Source organism: Lactuca sativa, chromosome 2 (assembly GCF_002870075.4).
Source record: "Lactuca sativa cultivar Salinas chromosome 2, Lsat_Salinas_v11, whole genome shotgun sequence".
NCBI classification, from domain to species: domain Eukaryota; kingdom Viridiplantae; phylum Streptophyta; class Magnoliopsida; order Asterales; family Asteraceae; genus Lactuca; species Lactuca sativa.
In genome coordinates, this window is record NC_056624.2 from 66,793,052 (window position 1) to 66,820,052 (window position 27,001).

Genomic DNA, 27,001 nt, shown 5'->3' on the forward strand with positions numbered 1-27,001 from the left:
AACAAACTCATGGATGGTTCAAGTTAATTTTTGAAAATAGAAACTGAACGTACGTTTTGAAACATCTACAAGAGACGATTTGTGTAATTTACTTTAAATGTTATAACATCGTTTGATATTTGAGACCAATCCAACTGACCAGTTGAACCATCAAACTCGTAAAACTGTAAAACCTTACCGACTAATATTATAACTCGTGTGGTTTTCAAAACCTTACCGACCTATTTCTTTTTTTTTACCAGGGTGTTGAGAATTGTTACCATAAAGTCAATCCTTAAAAAAGTCATTTTGTTCAAAATAAATCCCAAACAACCTCTAAATACGCGTAGACCTACAGAACTGCGCTCAATTCGGCGAACACCAAAGGGAGGGAAAATAGAAAGAGAAATGGAGCAAGCGACTCGCTGAGTCGACACTGTCACTGCTAATACTCCCAAGTGTCTGCGACGGTTACTCGCCGGAACAGTAAGCTTCGAAGAACGTTTTCTCTTTGCCTGAGTAAGTTTGCCTTTTCTCACGCAATTTATTCGTAAACATTCAGTCTAATACTTCTGATTACTAAATCTAGAGCAAAACTAGGGCAAAATGTATAGTTAGAAGAATTAATTGCTCACCTGTTTGATCCGGTTACTTTCAGTCGATTTTTGAGTATTATATGTTTAAACTAGGGCATTTTTGGTTGTATCTGTTAAATTTGGTGCCACTTTCGCATTGTATAAGGGTTCTCTACATACTTATTTTGTTGTTTGGTCCGTGTTATTCTACATAATTTTTTTCGCACAATTGAACATGGCATTTTAATCGTCTCTGCTGAGTTAAGTGCGTGTTTTTTTCTTGTTGTATGCTTGAAAGAGGTTGCTATTGGCGACGTTGCTGTCTGACGGAAAGGTTACTTATGCAATTTTAATAGTACTAGACGTTTTTTTTGGTAGATCCAGGTTATTTAGATAACGTTTTACTACAATCATTTTTGCTGAATGAAGTGCAAATATATGTCTTATGTAGCGAGGGTTTACATGGTAGTGTTTGTGATTTGATTCAGGATGTTTACGCACTTCTAAGTACAAAATTTTGCCATTATGGTAGTTTTTTAGATGATCTTTTGCAAAATTTAGTATGAATTGAGTCCAGATGCTATGTAATCCAATTCTTCTACATAGTTTTGCTGTGTGCTTGATTTGGTATCCTGAAGAACTTGAAGCTGAAATGAAAACATATTGAATTTGACTGGTTGCTATTGTTTGATAATATCATACATAGACATCGAGATTTGTTCATACCCTCATTCATGCTTTGAGGGCCGGCCTTACCTTATTCATAACTAAGTTAGGGCTTCGGGCCCTAATTCTAAAAGGGCCTACTTACCACAAGATAATTTAGCAGATCTGGATTCTTTCTTCTCCTTTCATAGTCACGCAGACCACAAAAATCATCAGCCAAAATTGAAAATCTCGATTCTTACAAGTGAGCGACAGTTCTTCTTCCTTCTCATTTTCTGATAATCGATTCTTGAAAACTGATTCTGAATAATACCTATTGTTCTTCACTTCTTTTTCTTCTATTCCTTCTCCATTCTCTGATTGATTGTCCATTCTCTGAAAAATACCTTCGGCTTCTCAATCTGATTGTTTCTCTGTCCTCTGATTCTCCATTGTTGACTGTTCAAACTTTAAAAGACTCAAAACTTCAAGGCTGTCAAGAAGACAAGAACTAAAACGGTATGTGCGATGTTTCCACTTTCCAGTTTTGAGTAATTGAGTTTTCCATTAATTATAAGATTATCTATTAGGATTAATAGCCGATTTTAGGGTTAGTTTTCTTTATAAAGTTATCCATTGTCCATTGATTACAAATATAGAATCAGGGTTGGAACGAATTTGAGTTTCTCATTATCTTCTATTCTCACTCTCAAGGCTGTCATTGTCAAAAACTCACTGTGTCAAGCAGGCACTTCCAGTTTACTTCTTGCTTCCACTATTAGGCTGGGTTTTCATATTAGTTATGTTTTTTATTACACTGATGCCCTTTTCAATATGATTATGTGTAGGTTCAAACAAGCTAGGTTTATCAAAATGTACATAAAGCAGGTAATTGTCCTAGATCCTTTGACCTCTTTTGGTTTTCCTCTTTTTTGACTTATTCTTTCCGCTTTTCTCATCTTGATTTTGACATTTATGTGTGGGTTATACTGAAGGTCATCATCGAAGGGTTTAAGAGCTACAAAGAACAAGTTGCAACTGATGATTTCAGTCCAAAAGTTAACTGTGTTGGTAATGATATTCATTCATTTTTTCTGTTATGCTTATATGCTGTTCATTCATATTTATCTTTACTTCTTATGCTCATAAAATACTGTTTGTTCATATATTGCAGTTGGTGCAAATGGATCTGGCAAATCAAACTTCTTTTCAGGTATGTGTAGCATAATATTTCAATTTCAATCATCTAATTTCTAACTAATTGAGAATTACATTCTAACTTACTTAATTTATTCCTGAAGCAATTCGTTTTGTGATAAGCGACCTCTTTCATAACCTACGTAATGAAGATAAACACGCCTTCCTCCATGTATGCTCCTTGCTTATGTTTTTATGACCTATCAATTAATCATATATTAATTGGTTTTTGATAAGTTAATCACCATTTTTTATATTAACATTTCTCAGGAAGGAGCAGGACACCAAGTTCTCTCAGCTTTTGTTGAGATTGTATTTGATAACTCTGACAATCGCATCCCAGTAAATCTTCATCACCTACTTATGAACTTAATAAAACGTTTTCCCTAATTTCTATTTTGGCTGCTGAATTCTTTTCTACCACTTAAAGGTTGATAAAGAGGAGGTGCATCTACGAAGAACAATCGGGACAAAAAAGGATGAATATTTTCTTGATGGGAAGCATATCACGTGAGTACCACAATATGAATAACAGTCTTTCCACTTCTACCCTTAATATTAATAAGTGTTTTAACAACAAAATTGCAGGAAAACTGAAGTTATGAATCTTCTAGAAAGTGCAGGGTTCTCCCGTTCCAATCCATATTATGTTGTGCAACAGGGGAAGGTAGGCAATAATATGGCATCTCCTTTGTTTGATTTTGATTTGTATATAATTAAGTTTGTTGATAATAAATAATTCCCATGAGTTTATTGTAGATTGCATCATTGACTTTGATGAAAGATGCTGAACGACTTGATCTACTGAAGGAAATTGGTGGGACCCGAGTTTATGAAGAGAGAAGGCGTGAAAGCTTGAAAATCATGCAAGAAACTGGCAAGTTATTGTTTTGAATTTTATACTTTTCATATACCAGATGCTTTTTCTTGAACTTTGTATATAATCAGGAAACAAGAGAAACCAGATAATTCAAGTTGTGCAATACTTGGATGAGAGATTAAGAGAGCTGGATGAAGAGAAAGCAGAGTTGAAAAAGTATCAACAGCTTGATAAACAGAGGAAGTCTCTAGAATACACCATTTATGATAAAGAACTTAATGATGCACGAAAGGAATTGGTTGAGGTAAATCCTTTTCTTTTCTTTTCTTTCTTATTTTATTTGGATTTGTATAAACATGTCTCATTTGATGCCAGGTGGATGAGGAGAGAAATGCTATATCTGAGGAGTTAGTTAGGAAGTATAATGCATCTGTAGAAGAAGAGGAAGAAGTAAAGAAATTAGACAAGTCTTTTAAAGATTTGACCAGAGAAGTTCAGGGTTTGACTAGAGAGAAACAGACAATAGAGAAACAACGAACAGTAGCTGTTAAAAAGCACACTGAGGTTGAGCTTGATGTGAAAGACCTTGAAGAGAAAATCATTGGGAGTAGTAAAGCAAAGGTATTATTTTAACTTCATAAACACTTCACATAGATTATAGGGCTAAATTCAAAAAATAGCAAAGTACTTTGATTTATTTGTGGATTATAGCATCTTATGTTCATTTATTTCTGTTAAAGCATTGTACTTTCAGTTTTTTATTCTTACTAATGCGATGTTCTTTAAAATCTACCCAGTTATAGCCTTCTACTTTCAATCTTTTTCTTATTATGACAACTGAATTTAAGAAATATACCCAATTATAGCAGTGAAAAAGGCTTCTCATATGGATGACATTGCTATAATTGGGTAGATTTTTCAAAATACGATGCTGTAATAGGAAAAGATTAAGTATGATGCTAATGTTAATATGTTATAATAAACAGATCAATGAAAGTACATTGCAATTTCATTGTAGATTAAAAGAAAAAGAGATAGTATGTGTTATAGCAGTCTACTTCTAGCTCTTTCTATTACAGCAGAGTAACTATTTATTTATTTATTTATTAAAGAGGCATTGTTCTTTGGATAATCTACCTAATTGTAGCATTGTACATCCAATTTGTTTCTTATTAGGGCATTATAATAAATAAATTATTGAAAGTACATCTCTTGTTCTTGCATTTAACTCTAAAGTAAAGAAATAAGAACAATACGAATTGAGACCTATCTCATCATAAAAGTCACTTTTGTAAAGTCAATATCTTAATTAGTTTATAACAGTTTAAATCACTTCACATATAATTTTATACAAAATTCAAGGATGTGGAAGAACTTGTGGATATTTCAGGAAGCTGTTCTACTTTTTTAATATAAAATTTTGTGGTGTAGGATGAAGCTGGAAAGCAGCTTGAGGTTCTTCAGAGAGAAATCAAAGAATCCACATCAGAGTTAAACAAAACCAAACCTTTATATGACAAACAAGTTAAAGCAGAAGAGGACATCACCAAAGAGTATTTCTTCATACTTTCCTTTTTCTGTTTGACTTTTTAGTGTTTCTTCTTAATTTCTCTCTTGACTTTTTTATTTGGTCTTGATTTGTTTTTCTGACAGAATTATGAAAAAAGAAAAGCAGCTGAGTGTACTCTATCAGAAACAAGGTCGTGCAACACAATTTCGTTCTAAAGCTGCACGTGATGAATGGCTACAAAAAGATATTGATAAGTATAACAAGGTTTTGTCCTCAAATGAGAAACAGGTATGTATAATCATTACATTACATATATACATATACATGAATGGAAATAATGTTTGTGAGATCTTAACTATAAACCGGTTTCCTTTTGTTATATTATAATAGGAGAATCTACTGAATGATGAAATCAGTAAACTTGAGAGAGATATGGAAGCACAAGAAGAACATGTCAAAAATCGTCAAAAGGAGATAAATGCGTTAGAAGCTCGAATATCTAGTTATCGCAAAGGTTTCAATAAACATAAGTCAAAAAGAGATGAGCTTCATGATAAGCGAAAGTATGTATACCTTTTTTCGTTTTTATTGGAGTATAACAGTATTTCAGTTTAAATGTATCAGATGCTGATTTTTTTAAACCTTTTTAGGGCTTTATGGGGAACAGAAAGTGAAATTACAGCTGAAATCGAACGTCTTAAATCAGAAGTTGTGAAAGCAGAAAAAGCCTTGGATCATGCTACTCCTGGGGTATGTTAATACTTAATAAATACATTTGTACTTATCATTATTGAATGTATATTTGCTTCTAGAAGATTTGAATGTTGTCATATTCATGAAAGTGAATTAATTTTTTTTTTATCTTAAAAATAACAGGATATAAGGAGGGGAATCAGTACAGTTAGAAGAATCTGCAGAGAGTACAGCATTACAGGAGTGTTTGGTTCACTTATCGAGTTGCTTGAATGTGATGAAAATTTATTCACAGCTGTTGAAGTTACTGCTGGAAACAGGTTTTCACATAGTCTTTTCTAGACACTTGTCTTTCTAAAATTTCTTGCTTATATAAACTTGTATTTTTTTTCTTTCTATGCAGCTTATTCCATGTGGTGGTTGAAAATGATGACATTTCAACACAAGTAATTCGACACCTTAATGCAGAGAAAGGTGGTAGAGTTACATTTATACCCCTTAATCGTGTCAAAGCTCCTCATGTCACTTATCCAAAAACTTCTGATGTGATTCCTCTTCTCAAGAAATTAAAATATTCTCCCAATTATGAGCAGGCATTCTCTCAGGTTAGCAGTTTCCCATGTTTCCTTTTCTGTTTTTCATGCTGTGATAATAATATTAGTTTTTTTATTTTATTTATTTTTTTCAGGTGTTTGCTAGAACAGTGATTTGTAGAGATTTGGATGTTGCTACTCGTGTTGCACGTACTGATGGTTTGGACTGCATTACTGTTGAAGGTTTTGTTTTATCCTTTTTTGTTTTTTGCTTTTCTTTTTTCATTTATATATTTCTGTTAATTTTTTAAATTTGTTACAGGTGATCAAGTTAGCAAAAAGGGTGGTATGACAGGTGGATTTTATGATAAAAGGCGTTCAAAGCTTAAGTTTATGAACCTCATTCGACAAAATGCCTTGTCAATCACTGAAAAGGAAAATGAACTCCAAAATGTCAGATCAGAACTTCAAGATATCCTTTTTCTTTTTCATTTTTATATATATTCTCAAGCAAGGTGTCTTGAGTGGGGTCCCTTGTCTCCTAGGGCTGTTTTTGATGATGAGTATGAGGGCATTTACGTCTTTTGTACAGTGTTGTGATGACTTGACTCTCCTTACTTATAGACAAGGAAATCAATGCATTAGTTGCTGAGCAGCAGAAAGATGATGCTGAGCTGGCACATGAGAAATCAGAAGTGGAACAGCTTAAACAAGAAGTTGCTAATGCTAAGAAGCACAGCCTGAACATCTCTAAAGCTCTTGAAAAGAAGGTTTCCTCCTTCCTTCCATTGCTAGCTTCATGAGTTATTTCAATCTTTTTGTTCTTTTTTAACTTTTTTTGATTGAATTTCAGAGGAAGTTGCTTGCAAATGTGGAGACTCAAATCGAGCAAGTGAAAAATAATATTGAAATGAAAAGAGATGAAATGAGAACAGAACTTGTTGATCATTTAAGCCCAGAGGAAAAGACTCTGCTCTCACGTTTGAATCCTGAAATAGCAGAACTTAAAGAAAGGCTTGTAGCCAGTAGAGCTACCCGAGTAGAGGTTTGCTAATATAATAGTAGTTTTTGCTTGGAGTTATTTAAAAAAATAATTAATAATTTTTTTTAAATAATATATATATTTTTATGGATTGGTAGATTGAAACAAGAAAAGCAGAGCTTGAGACGAATCTATCAACAAATCTTGTTAGAAGGAGACAAGAACTGGAGGCAGTTCAACAGTCTCAAGAAGCTGATAATTTAAATGGTGAAGTTGATGCAAAGAAGCAGGAGCTTCTAGAGGCAAAAATGGCTGTTGAAGAAGTGAAAAAACAGCTCAAAAGTAACCAACCAATCTAGCCCCTGCTTCTTATTTATTTCCCATTAACGTTGTTTAAAAAATAATTAAGGAAATGGAAGGTGTAAAAATGCAAGAAATAGCAACATACTTTCATTTCTTTCTATTACAGCATTATACTTTGAAAAATATTGGTAGATTTTTCAAAGTACAATGCTCTAATAATCTAATTGGGTGGACTTTTGAAGTGCAATATTGGCCTTAATAAGAATATAATTGAAAGTAAAATACTGTAATAGAAATAAATGGAAGTTGAATGCTATATATAATATGCATATAAATCAAAATACATTGCTATGTCTTAAAATAAATGAGAGAATGTAAAAAAATTTAGGACTTATTCTTAATGGGGAAAGAAGACACAATACCTTAGATTCATTCTCTACATCAAGTTTCTAACATAATTAATTGGTTTCCTTTTCTAAGCATTATATTGTTTTCTTTTCAAATATCAACAGGAGTTTCTGAAAGCATAGATGATCGCAACAAGGAAATCAAGAAAATCAACAAGAAGAAGGCTGATTCAAAGGTAATTTATTTTCTATCTCTCAATGAAAGATTGCAGATATATGTGTAGTGATTTACAACTGTTCTCTGGTAATAATACATTTTCTTTTGAAGTGTAGGCTCGTTTGGAGGAGTATGAAAAGACACGCCAAAATGAAGATAAAAGAGCAGAACAACTTATTAGTAGAAAAAACATTTTACTTGCAAAACAAGAAGAGTTCAACAAGAAAATTAGAGAATTGGGTCCATTATCATCAGATGCCTTTGAAATGTACTACTCTCTTCACCATCTTATTTAAAGTAACTAAACTTCTAGGGCTATTTTTGACTGAGGATGAGGAGGGTATTTACGTCTTTTACTCGGACCAGATACCAATACCAGTCCTAGTCTAATGCATGGCAAATGTGGATATTGAAGTGACAGTTTTTTTTTTTAGTAATCTGTAAATTAAGGTGGTTTCCTTTTTTGTGTTTTTAACATGGTGAAAATACATTACATTACAGGCACAAGAAGAAGAGCATAAAGGAATTATATAAAATGCTGCACAAGTGCAACGAGCAGTTAAAGCAGTTTAGTCATGTAAACAAGAAAGCACTCGATCAATATGCAAACTTTACAGATCAAAGAGAAGAACTTCAGAAACGACAACAAGAGCTTGATGCTGGTGATGAGGTAATTAATCATTTCCCTCCCCCACTTTGACTTAATGGATTGGACCTAATGGGTAAAATAGTCATTGATGCACATTCAGACAGTTTGTTCTGTCAAAAAAAGAAAGAGAGTTTGTTCATACAACACTTGAAGGCTGTTTTTTTTCCCATTAAGTCTTGTATAGGTAAAGTGGCTGAATGGGTAAAGATGTCTTGTCTAGATATTGTCATTTATATATAAATTTTGTTTCTTTTCTAGATAGACTAAATTGTCTGAATGAGACTAAGTGACCATTTTATCTTTACATTTCATAAAACAAATTTCACAAAGTCTGTTAATTTTGTTCAAGTTTATCAATTTTACTGTGAAAGGAAGTGAAGATATCTAAAGGGTTGCTGTCTTAATATATTAAGCCAGATTTTTTTGCTTTAACTCACTAAGTTATTTTACATAACTGTATTGAGCTCATTAAGTCAAAAAGAAACAGCTCCATAATGGAAAAAAAAACAAGCCCTTAATGGTAAACTAGATGTTTTTCTTTGACATAATAATATAAACAGAGCAAAGAAAGTGGGGAAAACAAGGTTTCCCCGTTAAGTCCCGCCATTTTACATATTTGCCCTCGTATTGTTTCCTTCTATTTTTACAAGTAGCATAATAATTTAAATATATTTAACAATGTGTTTTGTGTATTAGAAAATCAAAGAGCTTATATCAGTGCTGGACCAACGTAAGGATGAATCTATAGAGCGGACATTTAAAGGTGTGGCTAAACATTTTCGAGAAGTATTTTCTGAACTTGTCCAAGGTGGTCATGGGATTTTGATCATGATGAAGAAGAAGGTTGCTTTGCTTTTTATTATATGTACTTTTTTTGTCATACAACTTATAAATTTCTTCCATTTTTTCAATCTTCTAACTTCTTGCATTTTCATTTTTTATAAAAAAAAAAAAAAAACAGGATGGCGATCCTGTTGATAATGACTATGATGAGGATGGGCCTCTACCTGACAGAGAGGGACGTGTTGAAAAATACATTGGAGTGAAAGTGAAGGTATGTTTATATATCATTTAGATGATAATTGATTGTTGTTTGTGATTAATTAATATAATATTTGATATTTCAGGTTTCTTTTACTGGACAAGGCGACACACAATCCATGAAGCAGTTATCTGGAGGCCAAAAAACTGTAGTAGCATTAGCTCTCATATTTGCCATACAACGATGCGACCCTGCTCCCTTTTACCTCTTTGATGAAATCGATGCTGCACTTGACCCTCAATACCGAACAGCAGTCGGAAGTAATAATCCTATCCCTCCCTCTCTCATACTTCAAGTTGAGGGCATTTACGTCTTTTTCATTTGCAAATTTAGTATATTGTTGAGGGAGTTGACAATTTGTTTGTTTGTAGATATGGTTCGGCGTTTGGCTGATATGGCAAACACACAGTTCATCACAACAACGTTTAGGTCCGAACTGGTGAAAGTTGCTGACAAGATTTATGGTGTCACGCATAAAAACCGTGTTAGTCGTGTCAATGTTGTCACCATGGAAGAGGCGTTGGATTTCATCGAGCATGATCAATCCCATAATGCTGAATGAGATGTAAGTGGTATATGATGTTAAATTAGAAATACAATTTTTGAAATTAGAAGACTTTAAAACTAATTTTTGGTTTGTTTTGGTGCAGTAATGGAAGAAAGGCTGTAGGATTTAGTTTGGTATTATGTATAAAGCCAGTATGCGTCTTATTGCATTGTTATTTGGTGTATGTTTAGTATTTGTTGTGATGGTAGAATTGATTAAACTTTGGTCAATGTTTGTGTTTAATTGGAAACTATATTTGTACAAACTAAGCAGATAGACATAATACTTTAATCTCATCCCTAGTATTGTTATTTGCTCTGGTTGTATTGTAATGGCATTGCCACATCATTGCCATATGGCCATCTTGGCATCACCCTAGAACCAATGGGCAGATGCATGTGGCCTAAAACATCCGGTCTGGTCAAGAAGATTCTTCAAAGTAAAAAACTTGAATTGTTGGTTTCTAAAGAAACTTCAAGTTTAAAAAAATCCTTGTGGATGCTTTAGATACCAATATTAATTATTTAATCTTAATTTCTATTATATCTTAGACTAGATTACTAATATAAAGTCATTAACGTAAAAGCCACCATGGGCGTTTAAAGATGTATTGAGGCGTGTGTCTGCAGCTAGTTTTATGTAAAAAATGAAGACAGAATGTTGAGCTCACTTTGGACGCATATATGTTATAAGGACCTTAATATAGTAGTTACTATTTGTAATTCTACATAACTTACAGATCCAAATGATTATCTCATATATTTTTTTTTTGTTAGAACTAGAGAACCAATTCCATGCATAGTTGGATCACATGTCCGAGATGAGATTGGCTGATATTAGATAGTTTTTTCAAGGCTTCAAGGGTATTTTGGTCCATACTTGGGTGCCATTTGGTTCCCATAATTTTTCCTAAGGAATTGGAATCGGAATTGAAAAATGAATCTGTAAGGAATTTGAATCCAATTTCCTATATTATTTGGTTGACAGAAAATTGAATTGGAATTAATTCCAAGTTTTATTTGGCAGGAAATGAAATTCTAATCCATGTAAAATGACAAAATTGTCATTTTTGTTTATTTTTATTTTGTTTTCTATCTTAAATGTATATTATATAAACTACAAAATAGTAAAATTTCATTTTATTATTTGAGCATTCATGTCGGTGGCAGTGGCGGTGGTAGGTGGTGGTGGGTGGTAATGGCGGTGATGGTAGTGGTAGTGGCAGGTGGTGGTAGGTAGTGGTGACGGTAGCGGTGGTGGCGGAAGCGGTGACAGTGGTAGGTGGTAGTGGCGGTGGCGGTAGTGGTGGTGGTCACTGTAGGTGGGTGGTAGTGGCGGCAGGCGGTGGTAAGTGATGAGTGAACAAACAAACTATGTTTGGCTAAATCAAGGCAACCAAATTTTCTACCACCTATTCAACTGAAAACCAAACCTTCGCTCCTCGTCAAGCTTTCCATCCCAACCCAATGTACCAATAACAAGAGCCCTTATCAGTAACATCTCTTGCACCCCTCTCATTCTTGACATCTCCTCTATCTGTTCTCTTTGAATTTTCCAGTGAAGCCTTAGATTCAAAGGTGGGGTGTTTGTGTTTGATCTCTGAAGAAGAACATGAATTTGGTTCTTGAAGGTGGGGCTTTTCGATAAATCGAGATTTGTAACATCTTCTCCAACCCTTCTATTCTAACCTCTCAGTTGTAATTCAACCATCACCGGTTCATCAACTCATCACCGGTTCATCTCCATCCCATCGACATCATCAAGGTTTTCTAGGGGTTTTGTGGTAAATTGAGATTTGGGATTCTAAACTTCATTCATCAAGTTTTATTTCATCAAGGTTTTCTGTGTTAGGTATTTGATTTCAACAACTTCTTTCAATGGCAATGGTTTTAATTTTTAGTGTTTTGGTACTCCATTAAGTATTGTTTTGGATATACGGGCTTGCAGATGATCATTCTTCATTATGGTCTTGTAGATGAGCATTCTTCATCTCAGATAACCTCATCGTCATCCATCTTTAGTCATATGGTTTCAATCTTAATGCCATGCTGATAAAGATGAAGATTGTGTCATATTTCTTTAGGACCCATTATTTACTTTTAATTATTTGAATAATAAGAAAATATGTAAAAAGGAAAATAAAGGGGCAAAATAGTCATTTTAATTTTTTAGGATCAAATTTACAGAAAATTCATGATTTTAGACCTTCAGTATCAGAAATACTTAGAATTCTACCCACAATTTTACAGTTTTATCTAAAATTAATATCGAATATGTAACAGCATCTCTTTGCTAAAATTATTTTAAACAACGGGTCCTCCACGTCGTTTTATTGGGCTGTGAGCTGGGAATTGTGATTTCTATGACCTTATATTTCACCCTCTCTCTCTCTCTCTCTCAACAGTGTAAATGGCTGACGCTTTGGTCATTATTGCTGCCGATGTGATCCTGAAAAAGGTGGCATCGATAGCTGCCAACGAAATCGCCCTTGCTTGGGGTTACAAAACGAAGTTGCAGACACTTGAACAGACCTTGAAAATGATTCGTGCCAAGTTACAGGATGCCGAGAATCAGAAAGGTCAAAAACATGGCGTGATGGAGTGGCTTAAACAGCTAAAACATGTGGTTGGTGAAGCTGATGACGTGGTGGATGAGGTTCACTACGAAATGTTGAGGCGTGAGGTAAAGAAGCGAGATCGGGTGGGAACAAAGGTACCCTCTCTCCCAAGCATGAAAAAGCTTTTATTTGGTAGTGAAATGGGTCATAAAATCAAAAACATTAACGAAAAGTTGTCTCAAATCAATAAGGCTGCAAACGAGTTGGGACTACAAAATGAACAGCCGGGCCCTGTTGTTCAATATCGTCCCTACCCGGAGACAAATCCAAATTTAGGCGAAATCAAAATTTTTGGGAGGGAGGAGGATGAAGAGCGCATCATACACCTTTTAACCGAGTCAAGAAAAGAAGAAAAACTTACGATTGTTCCTATTGTGGGAATGGGCGGGATAGGGAAGACCACTCTGGCTAAGTCCGTTTTCAATAATTCAAAAATCCAGCAACATTTTGATGTGAAAGCTTGGTTGTGTGTGTCGGTTAAGGTTGACATCAACACACTTCTGGCAAAGATCTATGAATCTGTTGTAGGAGAGAAACCTAAGTCGGAAACAATGGCTAATTTAGTTCAAGATCTTGAAAAGAAGTTAGGAGCAAAAAGGTATTTGCTAGTCCTGGATGACGTTTGGAACGAAGAGAGATTATATTGGGAAGATTTTAGTAGTGTTATGATAAATGTGAAGTCACAAATTGGAAGTAGCATTCTTGTCACTACCAGGAAACTTGACATCGGAACTAAGGCTATGGCAATGGATTCATGTCCTTTAAAATGTCTTTCTAATAATCATTGTTGGTACATCTTTAAAGAGAGAGCCTTTCTAGCGGGACAATCACCACAACCTGAATTGGAGGAGATAGGGCGTGATATTATCAAAAAGTGTCGTGGTTTGCCGTTGCTATTAAATGTAATAGGAGGTATGTTGCAAAATTACAGTGACCCTGAGAAGTGGTTGGCCATCAAAAATAGCAAAGTTTGGGATCTAGAAGATGAAAGGGAGAGAGTTCAAAAGAGTTTGGAACTGAGCTTTGATAATCTCCCCAATTCTATGGCCAAGCAATGCTTCACATATTGTTCCATCTTTGAAAAAGATACACTCATGGAAAGGGAAGAACTGGTTCAACTTTGGATGGCTTTAGGGTTGGTTCAAGCGGATGAGGAAAGAAACAAGGAGATGGAGGATGTGGGGAATGATATTTTTCAAATTTTGGTAAACAATTCGTTGTTTGAAGATGTTAAAAAGGATGAGTATGGTCACATCATCAATTATGGTAGCATGCATGATCTGGTGCATGATCTTTCATTATCACTTTCAAAACATGATAGCTTATGTCTGGTGGATGCAACAAATGATGACATTGCATGTATCCCTCAGGCTAAACATCTTGCTTTTTACCAAGAAGAGAATGAGGATGATGAATTCAACACCAAGGTTTCTATGTTCATTGAAAAGAATACAATGGCTAGAAGTTTGCATACATTGTTCATCAAAGGTGAAGTTGAGAAGAAATTTTCATTTCAACGATTAAAGTGCATACGCATCCTAAAACTCAACGGATATGGTATTAAGAAGTTAGACGATTCAATTGGAGGGTTGGTGCATCTCAGGTATCTTAAATTGTCATCTACGCCTATCCGTGTTCTTCCTGAATCGATTGGTAAATTATACCACTTGCAAACTCTGAAGTTGCAAAATTGCTATCATCTTAACAAGTTTCCAGAATCCATGAAAAATTTGATAAGCCTAAGATTTTGTAAATCTGAAGAAAGCATTCCCAACAATATCGTGGGGCAATTGACTTCTCTTCGAACATTAATGCCTAATTCCTTGGGCATGCTTAGAAATGATGGACACGGTATTAAAGAGCTAAGCCGGTTAAAACACCTCAGTGGAAAGCTCTGTATTTCCAATCTAGAAAATATTAGTAGCAAACAGGATGCAGTCATGGCAGATTTATCTGGAAAAAAAAATTTGAACGAGATTGACTTTAATTGGAGTACAAATTATGGAGTTGACCACAGAAACGACAAGGAAGTATTGGGAGGCTTGCAACCCCCTGGAGGTGTGAAAATATTGAGAATTAGAAGATTTTCTGGTGATAATTTTCCAGAATGGGTAATGAAGATGGCAATCAATATCCATGGGAAAGAGACTCCCCTTGACAAGCTGGTGGATATCACATTATCTGGATGTTGGAGATGCCTCTCTCTTCCGATGCTTGAGCACCTACCACATCTGCGGGATCTTAAGTTGGAGAAAATGGACAGCTTGACATGTTTAAGGAGTTCCAATGTTACTGGATCAACGAAGCCTTTGTCTCCATCGTTGCGATCGCTCCGACTATATAATATGAAAAGACTGGAAAAGTGGATAGATGGAGCACCCAACAGCTCAAAAATGATATCCCCTGTCCTCCAGAGCTTCGTCATTCGTCATTGCCCAAAGATTATTCTCTTAGATGAATGCCATCCCCACCCTCTTGTTTCCTTAGAGATATTGGGCTGCAATGGTCTGGTCTCCATTAACAGCATACAAGGCCTCACATCTCTTGAATCTTTAGAAATTTCCTACTGCCAGAGTCTTTTAGAAATATCCAATTTGCCCAACCAGTGTCATTCTTTGAAGACTTTGCAAATTACCGATTGCTACAAACTTACTTCCCTACCTCATGAAATGTTTGACTGTTTTGCGTTCTTAAATGATTTGACACTTGGTCCGTTCTCGAAGGAGCTGGATTCTTTCCCGAGTCTCCAAGGCATCCAAAAGTTAAGGAACCACCTTCACTCATTGGAATTGAGAGGTTGGGATCATTGGGACTCAATGCCAGAAGAAATACAACACCTCACTTCACTCACTTCACTGACAGTGTTCACCATAAGTGGATTTGGAATGCGAGAACTGCCCATGTGGTCATCTATCCGACATTTGAGGTTGCAAAGGGCTAAATAAAGAAACAGTTAGACGGGGAGGATAGCCGGAAGCAACTCATGTCACACTAAATTATGGAGAATGTTAATTAATTAGTTATTTGATGTGTTGGTGCATACATATATGTTGGATCGCTCATTCCTCCGCTTGCTCAATAATATGCTCTCTTCTCACTATCTTGTTTAAGTATAAGCCACAAGTACAAAAGATGTCTAGAACTGAAATCCAAACATTTTATAATTTGATACTTAATATCCCAAAATTCTTCTCACTTATAACTTACAGCTACCGTTGACTTTGAATCACAATTGATCAACAAATTTTGCAAATTTTAGCTGTGCTTAATATTCTGTCATAATTCATCATTTATCTAATTCATTGCTAGATGGCTCTCGTCCATTGCAACTGATTTGTACTATATAATTTGTTGTTACCCTGTCATGCAATCTTAACAATGATTAAATGTCCATTTTATTTGTGTTATTTACTTGGAAAGGTTTCTGCAAGTTAATTAATGCAGCTTTTACTTTTAGTAGTTGTATTGGTCATAAAGCTAAAGTTAAGGACTGGCAGTTAATCTAAAGAACTTGAGGGCTACGGAATAAAGTGCAGGGGCTGATCCTATCATGTGCTAAAAGTTGGAGGTGGCTGAGGATAACATAAGTTATTAATAGTTGTTCCCATATCAATCGAGTCATATTCTACTTAGGGTTTTCGTTTGGATGGAACCAAGTCAATCCAATTGATTTCGGTTTTCAAGACATGAATCCAGATAATACAAATTAAATTCAATTCCAGTTTGAACCAACTAAATTATAATTCAATTGGATCGGTTTTTACAATTCAGTTTTCAAAAGGCATGACATTTAAAAGAGCATCACATAAATCTCCATATCATTTTAATAACGAGAAACAAATTGTGTTTGGCTAAATCAAATCTGGATGATCCATGTTTTACTACTATAAAATCTACACAAGTCGTTAATCATTCAATAAAATTTCCCAAAAACACACTCTCATTCCAAAATAGATATATACAAAAAAAACCAATACAATCAAGAAGTAAACTGTAAACTTGAAAAAAAAAATACAAAAATCTACATTTGGTGATCCATACCAACACCAAGAATCAACTGTGCAAGATGAGTCAAATATGGTTCTGCCTGTGCCCTGCTGCTCAATATTGGCCTTCAACTCTCCACCTCACTACTAAACTCCCTCTCAAATTTCCTGCCAAAAATCACTCCACTCCATCACACATATACACACATACATACATATATAGTATATACATGCATACATAAATACATAGAAAGAAAAAGAGGTATAGTTTTAAGATCTTACAGGACACATTCGATGACTGTAGACTCATCTGTGGGTGAATTTGGTTTTTTGGAAGACTTTTTTAGCTTTCAAACCTTTAGATTTTCCAAGGAAGATGAATGCAAATCATCAATATCATTATCTATTCACACATTTTACCCATACATGACTTAATGGTGCCCGAAGTCATGTCTCCATTAAGTAAAAAAGAAATAGTCATAATTTATATACAAGGTTTGTGTTTGTGAATTTGTTCTAATAATAAGTTTTTGGGTGGAATGCAGAAATTTGAGAAACTGAAACTTGTATGCCTTCAGTACGCTTCTGCAACTCAGTGGCTAATGAGCTTCATTGAAGCTCCCTCTGACTAAATTACCATTTTACCCTTACATTCCGAAAAAATTCAAAATATTCGCCAATTTTTAAAATGAAAGAGTACTTACCTCGTTAACCTCATTAAGTCAAAATGAAACATCCCCTTAATGTGGTAAATTACATACTTACATATCAATGTTTCTTTTTAGCCTAACTTTTGACGAGTTTGATCTCATTTAATTTTTCCTTCCATTTCCCAAGTGTGTATAATTTTCTCAAATATTTTTTAAACATCATTTATCCAGACACAACTTAAAAAAGAAATAATGCTTAATGAAAATTGTATTAGATTTGCATACTATTCTATTCCTCTATTTTTCATATTGTATTTTGAAATTTAGATATACCAATATCAGAGCATTATGAATAAGGAATGATGAGAACCTTCAGGAGGATTGGTGACAGAAGTGAACATTCATTGAGGCACTTCTCCATGAAAAAGTCATGATATTGAATCACCTAATTTCATACAAAGATTAGAACCACACACAAGAAAAAATTAACTTACTTTCATTTATTTGTGAAAAATAGAAATGTACTTTTATTTCTTTCTTTTACAAGCATTGTTGTACCATATTTTTCTTCTTATTAGAACATTATATTTATAAAAATCTACCCAACTAGAGAAGTGAAAATTGCTTTGTATTTGTATGACATTGCTATAACTGGGTAGATTTTTCAAAGTACAATGTTGTAATACAAAAATTAAATGAAAGTAGTATGCTACAATAAACAAATCAACAAAAGTACATTGCTGTTTCTTGCATTTTAACCCAAGAGTTTAGAAGAATCAATATCAACATATACCTCATCTATGCTTTTTGCATTCTCAAGTTTATTATGCATAACATGCCAATTTTGTTCAAGAACCTAAAAGAAGATAAAAGAGTATGTTATTCAATCATAATAATATAAAATCATTTCTATCTTCGTTATTTAACAAAAGAATTAAAGAGAGATAAATAGCCACATTAACATCGGTTTAATAAATAAATTGGAAATAGCAATATATTTATATTTCTTTACCCATAATAACAACATACTCATAACATGAAACTTACACAATATACTTCATTTTTTACATAAGATACTTACCTTTTTATTGATAATAATTATATATTGTTATTATTAGTAAGGAAATGTAAGTACATTGTTATTTATAAACTTAAGAACATGGTTTTTATTTTTACCTCAATTGTTAGATAATGTAGAAGGCTATTTAAAAACTTAAGCATATTCCTGCATAGTATTGATGATGTAGAGATTGCAGTTCCATGCAAAACTAAAAGGAGATATTTTTATTTTTTAATAATTATTGATGTTAGGGATATTTAGTCTCATACTTGATGTAGTTGCCAAGCCGCACAGAGTTGCCTATGGACATGTGTGTAGTGAAACAGAAATCGAAAAAATAATTCGTATTTTGTTAGAGCTTTTGTTGATATCACAAGAGATAATGGCCATTGAACCTGTAACAAAAATAGCAACATACTCTCATTTAATAATTAGAAGAATAGAAAATTAGGTAATTAGTAAAGTAGTTTCATTTATGGGTTAATCTCATAAAAGACCTTATATTTTGTGTTTTTCTGGATTGAATCTCATTTTTTTTCATGATATATTTTTTTCATTTTTTGTGAAAAACCGTCAGCTTTGTCTCTTTTTTCTGAAAAAAAACCCACAACCTTCTAAATGTTTCCAAATAATCCTTAACTTTTTTTTGGCTTTTCCTGGGAAAAAAACTCACATTATACAACTTTTTCTAGAAAAAAAATGACTAAAAGGGCTGGATAAAAAAAAAAATGAACAAATGCAAGGTCTTTTTCATTAAAAAAATTAACTTGAGGTTTAATTGTAACACCGTAAAAATTTAAACAATTTTTCACATTTTCAAAACACATTTCCATTTAATATTATTATAAAGATCTCAATGTATCACATCTCAAATCCATAAAACATATCCCAAGATCAAAAACATATAAACTCCGCGCGTGTGTACGAATCATGTCGGCGCCGTCCCGCGATCATCACTAGTACCTGAAACACATAACACATAACACTGTAAGCATAAATGCTTAGTGAATTCCTCAATATACCACATATAACACATACTAGCCACTCGAGGCTATAACTCTGTAGGCCCGTGGGCCCTAGCTCTGTGGACCCCATGGTCCTAACACTGCGAACCTTCCGGTTCTAACTCTGTAAACTCTGATATACACACAACATAAATCACATAGAAATAATGCAGTGTAACACATCACATAAGTAGCATACAATAACTCTATCACATAACTCTAATTACCATTCAAGGTAAAGTATAGTGAGAAGACTCACCTTGGGTAACTCGGTAAATCTCTGACTCGATAAAATCTGGTCTAGCCTCCGCCTAATCACGTGGAACAAATACTCTAATCAATATAACTCTAAAGGCTAGAATAAGTCCTCCTTTGGCACTCTCAGAAGGGTAAAAGACCATTTTACCCCTCTCATAACTCAAAGGCCCCACTATGGACCAAACCCTAAAAGTCAACCAAAAGCCAACTCTCCGGGTTACGCTGCGCGTACCAGATGTGTACGATGGGCGTACCCGGCAGTCTCTCAGAATCGAGGAACGCCATCCCGTACGCTGTGCGTACTGGGATTACGCCCGGCGTAATGCCCAGTTTCAGTCCTTTAGCTCTTGGGGTCTTAAACAGTTAAGACCCACATCCAACTTTTAGATCTGACCATTCCTAAGCCTCTTAATCCATAAAGTCGATGACTTTAAGCCTTTGTATGGCTGAACAAGTCACTAACACCCATAATATTCCATTTCCTAACCTTAGAAGGCTCCATACTCAAACACGCCCTCATATCAACGCCCAAGATGGAAACTTTATGGATCTATAAAACAAATACCACTGAAAAGGGACAGATCTCGGACCATGGAGCACCTCACACTCATAAAGTCTCCACCTTTAGGGTTTTTAACCATGGAAATGGCACATGCAACAATAAACCAAAAAGAAGAGGAAAGTTTTGAACTTTATACCTCTAAATTTAGCTCCCTTCTCTGTAGATCTCAGATCCAAACTTGCACTTCAAGCTCTAGCCTCCACAAGCTCCTTTCCTTCTTCTTCACTAACACACCAAGGCACTGTTAGCTCCAAAACACACACACACACACTCACTAAGGACGATGGAAGGCTCTCACTTAGGGTTTCACTCAATGCTATGGAGGCTGAGAAATGAGCCTTAGCATCCTTTAAATAGTGTACAAGTCATATTAGGGTTTTGCACCTGGGCCGGGTACACCCGACGTAACTCTGGGTACGCCCAGCGTACCTTGGCGACACTGTGTCCAAAATAACCGCCCGACGTAACTCTGGGTACGCCCAGTGTACCTTCGCGACACCGCGTCCAAAATAAGTGCATGAGTATGCGCAACGTACTCTTGAGTACGCCCATCGTACTCATTTGCCATATATTTCCTCTTAAGGGCTAAACTTGACAACTCGGAAAAGAAGGAGGGTTAAATAGCTATACCTGAATCTCGGGATGTTACAATTCTCCCCCACTAGAACCAGACTTTGCCCTCGAAGTCTCATGCTGTAAACAACTCCGGGTGCTGCTCCCACTGAACCTGAACCGTGGGCACCTCCTTGTTCCTCAGAGCCTTGATCCTTCGATCCACAATTGCGATTGGCCTTTCAGCATAATTCAGGCTCGCATCCACCTGTATATCCTCTAATGGCACCACTGCCGACTCATCGGCTATATACTTCCTTAGTTGAGACACATGGAAGGTGTCGTGAATCTGGCTTAACTCCGCAAGTAGCTCCAATTGATATGCTACCCTGCCCACCCTCACGATCACCCTAAACAAGCCAATATATCGGGGCCCTAGCTTGCCCCTCTTCCTGAATCGGATCACTCCTTTCCAAGGAGATACCTTCAGGAGTACAAAATCTCCGACCTGAAACTCGAGCTCGGACCGTCGCCTGTCCGCATAACTCTTCTGGCGACTCTAAGCGGTCAACAACCTCTGTCTGACTTGCTGTATATGCTCTGTCATTTGAAGCACTATCTCTGTACTACCCATCACATGTTGCCCTACCTCACCCCAACAAATGGGAGTCCGAAACCTCCTCCCATACAAAAGCTCAAAGGGTGGCATACCAATGCTCGAATGATGGCTGTTGTTATAGGAAAACTCAGCCAAGGGTAAATACGTGTCCCAACTCCCTCTGAAGTCCAATACACATGCCCGAAGCATTTCCTCGAGCGTCTGAATCGTCCGCTCGCTCTGCCCATCAGTCTGTGGGTGGTATGCGGTACTAAAATGCAGCCTCGTACCCAACTCCTCATGAAATTTCTTCTAGAATCTGGAAGTGAAATGTACATATCGATCTGAGAAGATCGAGATCGGTACTCCATGCCGCGATACCACCTCCCTCATGTACAACTCTGCCAGCCTCTCAGCAGAAGAGCTGTGACAATAGTCAAATTCGGGTCAAGTCTAAGTCGGACAAGGTCAACGAGTCAAACCGGTCAACTCAATTAAACCTTGTATAATAGGGTTTGCATTATGTAATTTCTGTATAACTCACTATCTTAATGAGAAAACATCACTTGGAGAGTTCGTGTGTTTAAATTTCTTTAACCTTAGTGCTAAACAATGAACAAGAACAATAAAACAATGTTGCATACTCATAGGGAGTGTGTAAGATCCTAAAACATGGCATAACGGGGTCTACGGACCTTGCATTGCGAAGCCGGACACTCACATTCGTCACACACGAAACCGCTCTCAATCGTTTTCACTCTATCTCTTCTTATCGAAAATCTCTCCAAGTATGTCAAATCTCTCCCAAATCTCTCTAAGTATGTGAAATCTCTCCCATATATCTCTTTGTATGAGAAATCTCTCCAAGAATGTCAAATCTCTCCCAAATCTCTCTAAGAATATGAAATCTCTCCCAAATATCTCTCTGTATGTGAAATCTCTCCAAGTATGTCAAATCTCTCCCAAATCTCTCTAAGTATGTGAAATCTCTCCCACATATCTCTTTGTATGAGAAATCTCTCCAAGAATGTCAAATCTCTCCCAAATCTCTCTAAGAATGTGAAATCTCTCCCACATATCTCTTTGTATGAGAAATCTCTCCAAGAATGTCAAATCTCTCCCAAATCTCTCTAAGAATGTGAAATCTCTCCCACATATCTCTTTGTATGAGAAATCTCTCCAAGAATGTCAAATCTCTCCCAAATCTCTCTGAGTATGTGGAATCTCTCTCAAATCTCTCTCGAAATCTCCCCCAACTTTCTATAATCACTCGGGGCATTCCGACCTTCGAATTTGGCGAAAACAGCCCAAAAACGGAAGTCTACGCGAAAAACGGACTTAAGGAGCCGAAACCCCTCTTAGGAACCGAACCCTTCTGAGCCGAAGGCTGCTGAACCGAACCCGAAAGGTCCTCTCGGGCCCGAACCTCGCATGCCTCAACCGAACCCGAACGTTCGGCACCTTTCGGTTCTAACCATTTCCTCTTCTGATGACTAACCGAACCCTCCCTTCTGATGGCTTGCCGAACCTTCCCTTCTGAGGACCGAGGACCGAGCCCTCGCTTCTGACTTCGGACCGAGCTCCTCGCCCCTTCGTTTCCCTTTGTTCGTTTCCGGCTACAATCCTCAGCATGGACCGAGCCTCGGCCTAGGGACCGAACCTCGGCCTAGGACCGAGAGGTCTCGCTGGGAACTCATTTTCTCCCGGTTTTCGCGTAGTTTTGCGTTTAAGGCCCGTTTTTAATTATTTTAACGCGGGATTTTCACCAAAAATCATATTTTAACATAATAAACCCTAAATATTCACAATTTAATCATATTTTCATAAAAATCTTTATTTAAATAATAAAAGCAAGTGGGTAAAGTACAAAGAGGTGGAGTGTTGACTTTGCTTTACCTTATGACACAAGCAACCACTCCCACACCCACTCTATGACCAGCCACACCTCCCCACCTTACCTAGGTCACATCAATGTCCTTTCCACTCAATCATCACTCTTTCCCACGTTTTTGAGAGTTGAATATTCATCCTCTCTCCTCACTTCTCTCATTTGCTCTCATTTCACAAGAAGATCAAACTCTTTCCTCTCTCACTTTTTCTCTCTAGAAATTCGAGATTTCCAGGGCTGATCTTGAGTTTTTCCTCCATATTTGGTAAGCATAATCCATTCTCTTTATGATTATCTCAATTATTTCCACTCAAATCATGGATATCTTACACAAACTCCATTATAATTGTGTTAGAGCTTCGAATCTTCAAGGGATTCTTCAAGTGTTCTTGGGTTGAACACTTCTCTTCTTCAACACTTATCTACTGAAATCACTCAAAGTGAGTTCATACCCCTACATTTTTATGTTTTCTTAAGTTTTTAGGGGGGGAATACAAGTTTAAAAACCAAGAACATAACTAAATTTTTCTAACAGCTTTCATCAGAAAAGTTGGACTCCATTCACGGACTGTTTTGGACAACTTAAACATATTTGTTTGAAAAACTGTTTTAGGTGTAAGTAGTTCCAGTTCTTAGCTCTAAAATGACTACTTGCACATCTCCATACGATTTTTCTACAATTTATGGTGATTTTTACAAAACTGCCTATCATTTCAAACACCAATCCGGACCAGTCTGTGATTATGGACTTTTTCACCCAAGTTGGAGGTCATTAAAAATCATGATAAAAATTATGAGTAAACTAGACACATTTTGGGAACTCTCAGAATTTACGGATCTAGTTTTCAATTTCGTATGATTTTTCTATGACTTTTCAAAAACAGTGTAGAAAGGTTGAAAATTTGTTAACAGCTTATAACCTTCATAACACTTTGTATTATGTTGAGCAAAGTGTATAACGATAAGTTCTAAATATTGAATGTGTTACATGGTTAGTGTATCATCATAAACTGAAATATAGTCATTCATGATAAGATTATTCATTTATTTAGAACACGTATATTAAACTATAATGAGCATAGTTTATGGATTCATAGCATTAAAGCATTCATAAAAGAATTCTTATACATTACAAACGTTTTGGATAAACTATAATTGGTATAGTTTATGTATCATTTACTTCTCAAACTTATTTACCAAAGGTTTTCAGTTTAGTTCACGTAAATCTGTTAATGAATAAATTGTGAGTCATTCCCTTCGGGTTACTTCCAAAGTAACAAAGTCGAAAAGTCCTATAAATTGTAACCAGAGTCTCTTGTAGGGAGAACGTGATAGTTGTGTATAGATCTATATTGGGTTTGACAAACCCACACCAAAGCTGCTTGCAACAGCTAGACCGGCAGGTCTGTGGTGACAAGTGTCATTTAACGGCGACGCCTGAAGAACGTCGCATTACGAGGCCGTCTATGTCAAGTATGGTTATAATAACTCACGGAAAGTATTAACAAACTTAAGAATTTACGAGAATTTCACTAATATCATACGCGTTTATATCGAAATAAACTCACGTTATTTTCTGTAAATAAGGAAGATTACTCATACGTTTCAGTCTTTGGGTACAAGACTACAACATTCATTTTAAGGAAAATATCGGATTTTTCTAGAACTGCTATGCAATTACGAGACAAGCTATTTCATAATTATATACAAAAACTTATGAACTCACCAACCATTGTGTTGACACTTTTTCAAACTATTTGTATTCTCAGGAAATCGCTAAACATGTAACAAAGTACTTTTGAGGATGGGACGTTGAGGCGTCAAACTTATCATATTTTGTCAACATATTGTAATTGATTTTGAAACATGTAATTCATACAATGATGTAACTCTTTCAATTATATATATGTTGGTTGTGTTTACTTTCATCACTATGACCATTGTTGTTATGATACTACACATGAAGTCCTCCACCCTCGGACGTTTCCGCCATCCTTGGTTTGGGGGTGTGACAAGAGCTCTCGCTGATAGAAAGAAAGTGAGCGGTCTTCGTCAACCTGTCGACAATCACCCAAATTGCATCGACACCTCTTGCAGTCCTTGGCAATTTGGTGATAAAATCCATGGAATCTATTCCCACTTCCACTCCGGAATCTCTAATGGCTGCAACTTACCATGCGGATGCTAGTGCTCGACCTTAACCTTGCGACAGGTCAAGCACCTCTCTACGAACCATGCGGCATCCCTTTTCATACAGGGCCACCAATACTCTCTTTTTATGTCCAAATACATCTTAGTGGCCCCGGGATGGATCGAGAATCTCGATCTATGTGCCTCCTCCATCAAGATGGTACGCGTTCCGCTCACAAACGGTACCCAAATCCGACCCTGAAAGGTCATAAGCCCTCGGCTATCGGTAATGAACTCCGATACCTGCCCGATAACCAGCTCTCTCTTATGGTTCTTCGGCCTCACAACCTCAGCCTGGGCCCCTCGAATAGTGTCCAACACCGGAGTAATCACCGTCAATCTCATACAAACATTTCGTATCGGAGCGCTCTCCGCCCTACGACTCAGGGCATCGGCTACCACATTAGCCTTGCCTGGGTGGTACAGGATCTCACAATCATAATCCTTTACCACATCTAACCATCTCCTCTGGCGCATGTTCAGATTGGGCTGATCCATCAAATACTTCAAGCTCTTATGGTTCGTGTATATGGTACACCAAACCCCATACAGCTAGTGACGCCAGATTTTGAGGGCGAACACTACTGCCCCTAGCTCCAGATCGTGGGTGGGATACCTTGTCTCGTGAGGCTTCAACTGCCTCGATGCGTATGCTATCACATGCCCTCTCTGCATCAGCACCGCTCCCAGCCCCGATATCGATGCGTCACAATACACCATAAAGTCCTCCATCCCCTCCGGAAGAGCTAACACCGGGGCTTTGCACAGTCTCTGGCGAAGTGTCTCGAAGGAGGCCTGTTGCTCTAGACCCCATGAAAAAGCAACACCCTTCCGGGTCAACCTGGTGAGTGGCACGACGATCTTGGAGAAATCCCTGATAAATCTCCAGTAATAGCCTGCCAACCCTAAGAAAATCCTGATCTCAGTGGGTGATCTCGGCACCTCCCAACGCATCACTGCCTCAATTTTGGCCGGATCGACCAATATCCCTTTCTGGTTAACGAGGTGCCCCAGGAACTAGACCTCTCATAACCATAAATCACACTTGGAGAATTTGGCATAAAGCCTCTCCGATCTCAGAACTCCGAGGATCTCCCTCAAATGCTCCTCATGCTGCTCTCTGGATCTCGAATACACTAATATATCGTCGATGAACACGATCACCGAATGATCCAACATCGGCCTGCACACTCTGTTCATGAGATCCATGAACGCCGCCGGTGCATTGGTGAGCCCGAAAGGCATCACCATGAACTCATAATGCCCGTAATGAGTCCTGAACGCTGTCTTCTGAATATCCTCATCTCGCACCCTCATCTGATGATATCCATACCTCAAATCGATCTTGGAGAACCAAGATGCTCCCTGTAACTGATCGAACAAATCGTCGATGTTGGGTAGCGTAGGATTTATTTTGTATTGCGTCATTGGGCTCGGTTTATAGTCCAGTTTTGCACTCCGGTTTGGGCCTGTCCAACCATGAGCTTGTAGGGTTTACTATATAATAATGTGCTTGCATGCATGTTAGAAAAATGATAGAAAACGTTTTTGATAGATCGATTGATAGCTTTACAGATTTCTTTATCGTTCTTGTAAA

At 36.6% G+C, this 27,001-nt stretch overlaps 2 protein-coding genes across 5 annotated transcripts; both read left to right on the forward strand.

Moving 5' to 3' along the window:
• Positions 1-327: 327 nt before the first annotated feature.
• LOC111875928 (structural maintenance of chromosomes protein 3) lies at positions 328-10,335 on the forward strand. 4 transcript variants are annotated; one of them, XM_023872457.3, is made up of 31 exons: positions 328-498; positions 1,261-1,464; positions 1,677-1,718; positions 2,048-2,087; positions 2,195-2,270; positions 2,374-2,412; positions 2,501-2,568; positions 2,667-2,738; positions 2,827-2,906; positions 2,985-3,063; positions 3,156-3,273; positions 3,345-3,520; positions 3,592-3,837; positions 4,648-4,769; positions 4,870-5,014; positions 5,117-5,289; positions 5,377-5,476; positions 5,603-5,739; positions 5,823-6,024; positions 6,108-6,195; positions 6,275-6,424; positions 6,571-6,722; positions 6,806-6,997; positions 7,093-7,276; positions 7,750-7,820; positions 7,918-8,069; positions 8,303-8,471; positions 9,147-9,293; positions 9,412-9,504; positions 9,578-10,057; positions 10,143-10,335. In XM_023872457.3, the coding sequence occupies exons 4-30, from the start codon at positions 2,073-2,075 to the stop codon at positions 10,052-10,054; spliced, it is 3,723 nt and encodes a 1,240-aa protein (XP_023728225.1). In that variant the 5' UTR covers positions 328-498; positions 1,261-1,464; positions 1,677-1,718; positions 2,048-2,072; the 3' UTR covers positions 10,055-10,057; positions 10,143-10,335. The 4 variants fall into 4 exon arrangements, with proteins under 4 accessions (XP_023728225.1, XP_023728224.1, XP_023728223.1 ...); XM_023872456.3 differs by lacking the exon at positions 1,261-1,464; XM_023872459.3 differs by lacking the exons at positions 1,261-1,464; positions 1,677-1,718 and having other exon boundaries at positions 329-498; positions 9,578-9,752; positions 9,864-10,057.
• Positions 10,336-12,448: 2,113 nt separating this feature from the next.
• On the forward strand, positions 12,449-15,601 carry LOC111875929 (putative disease resistance protein RGA3). Its single transcript, XM_023872460.3, has one exon. It carries the CDS (start codon positions 12,449-12,451, stop codon positions 15,599-15,601), a length of 3,153 nt encoding a protein of 1,050 aa, XP_023728228.1.
• Positions 15,602-27,001: the final 11,400 nt, after the last annotated feature.

What these genes read in the sequence shown, in the direction of transcription:
- LOC111875928 (XM_023872457.3), top strand. An exon ending in TGTCAGATCAGAACTTCAAG is followed by an intron (nt 6,425 to 6,570) that starts ATATCCTTTTTC and finishes GACTCTCCTTAC; the next exon opens with TTATAGACAAGGAAATCAAT. An exon ending in TCATCAGATGCCTTTGAAAT is followed by an intron (nt 8,070 to 8,302) that starts GTACTACTCTCT and finishes ATTACATTACAG; the next exon opens with GCACAAGAAGAAGAGCATAA.
- LOC111875929 (XM_023872460.3), top strand. Translation starts at nt 12,449, where the DNA reads ATGGCTGACGCTTTGGTCATTATTGCTGCCGATGTGATCCTGAAAAAG.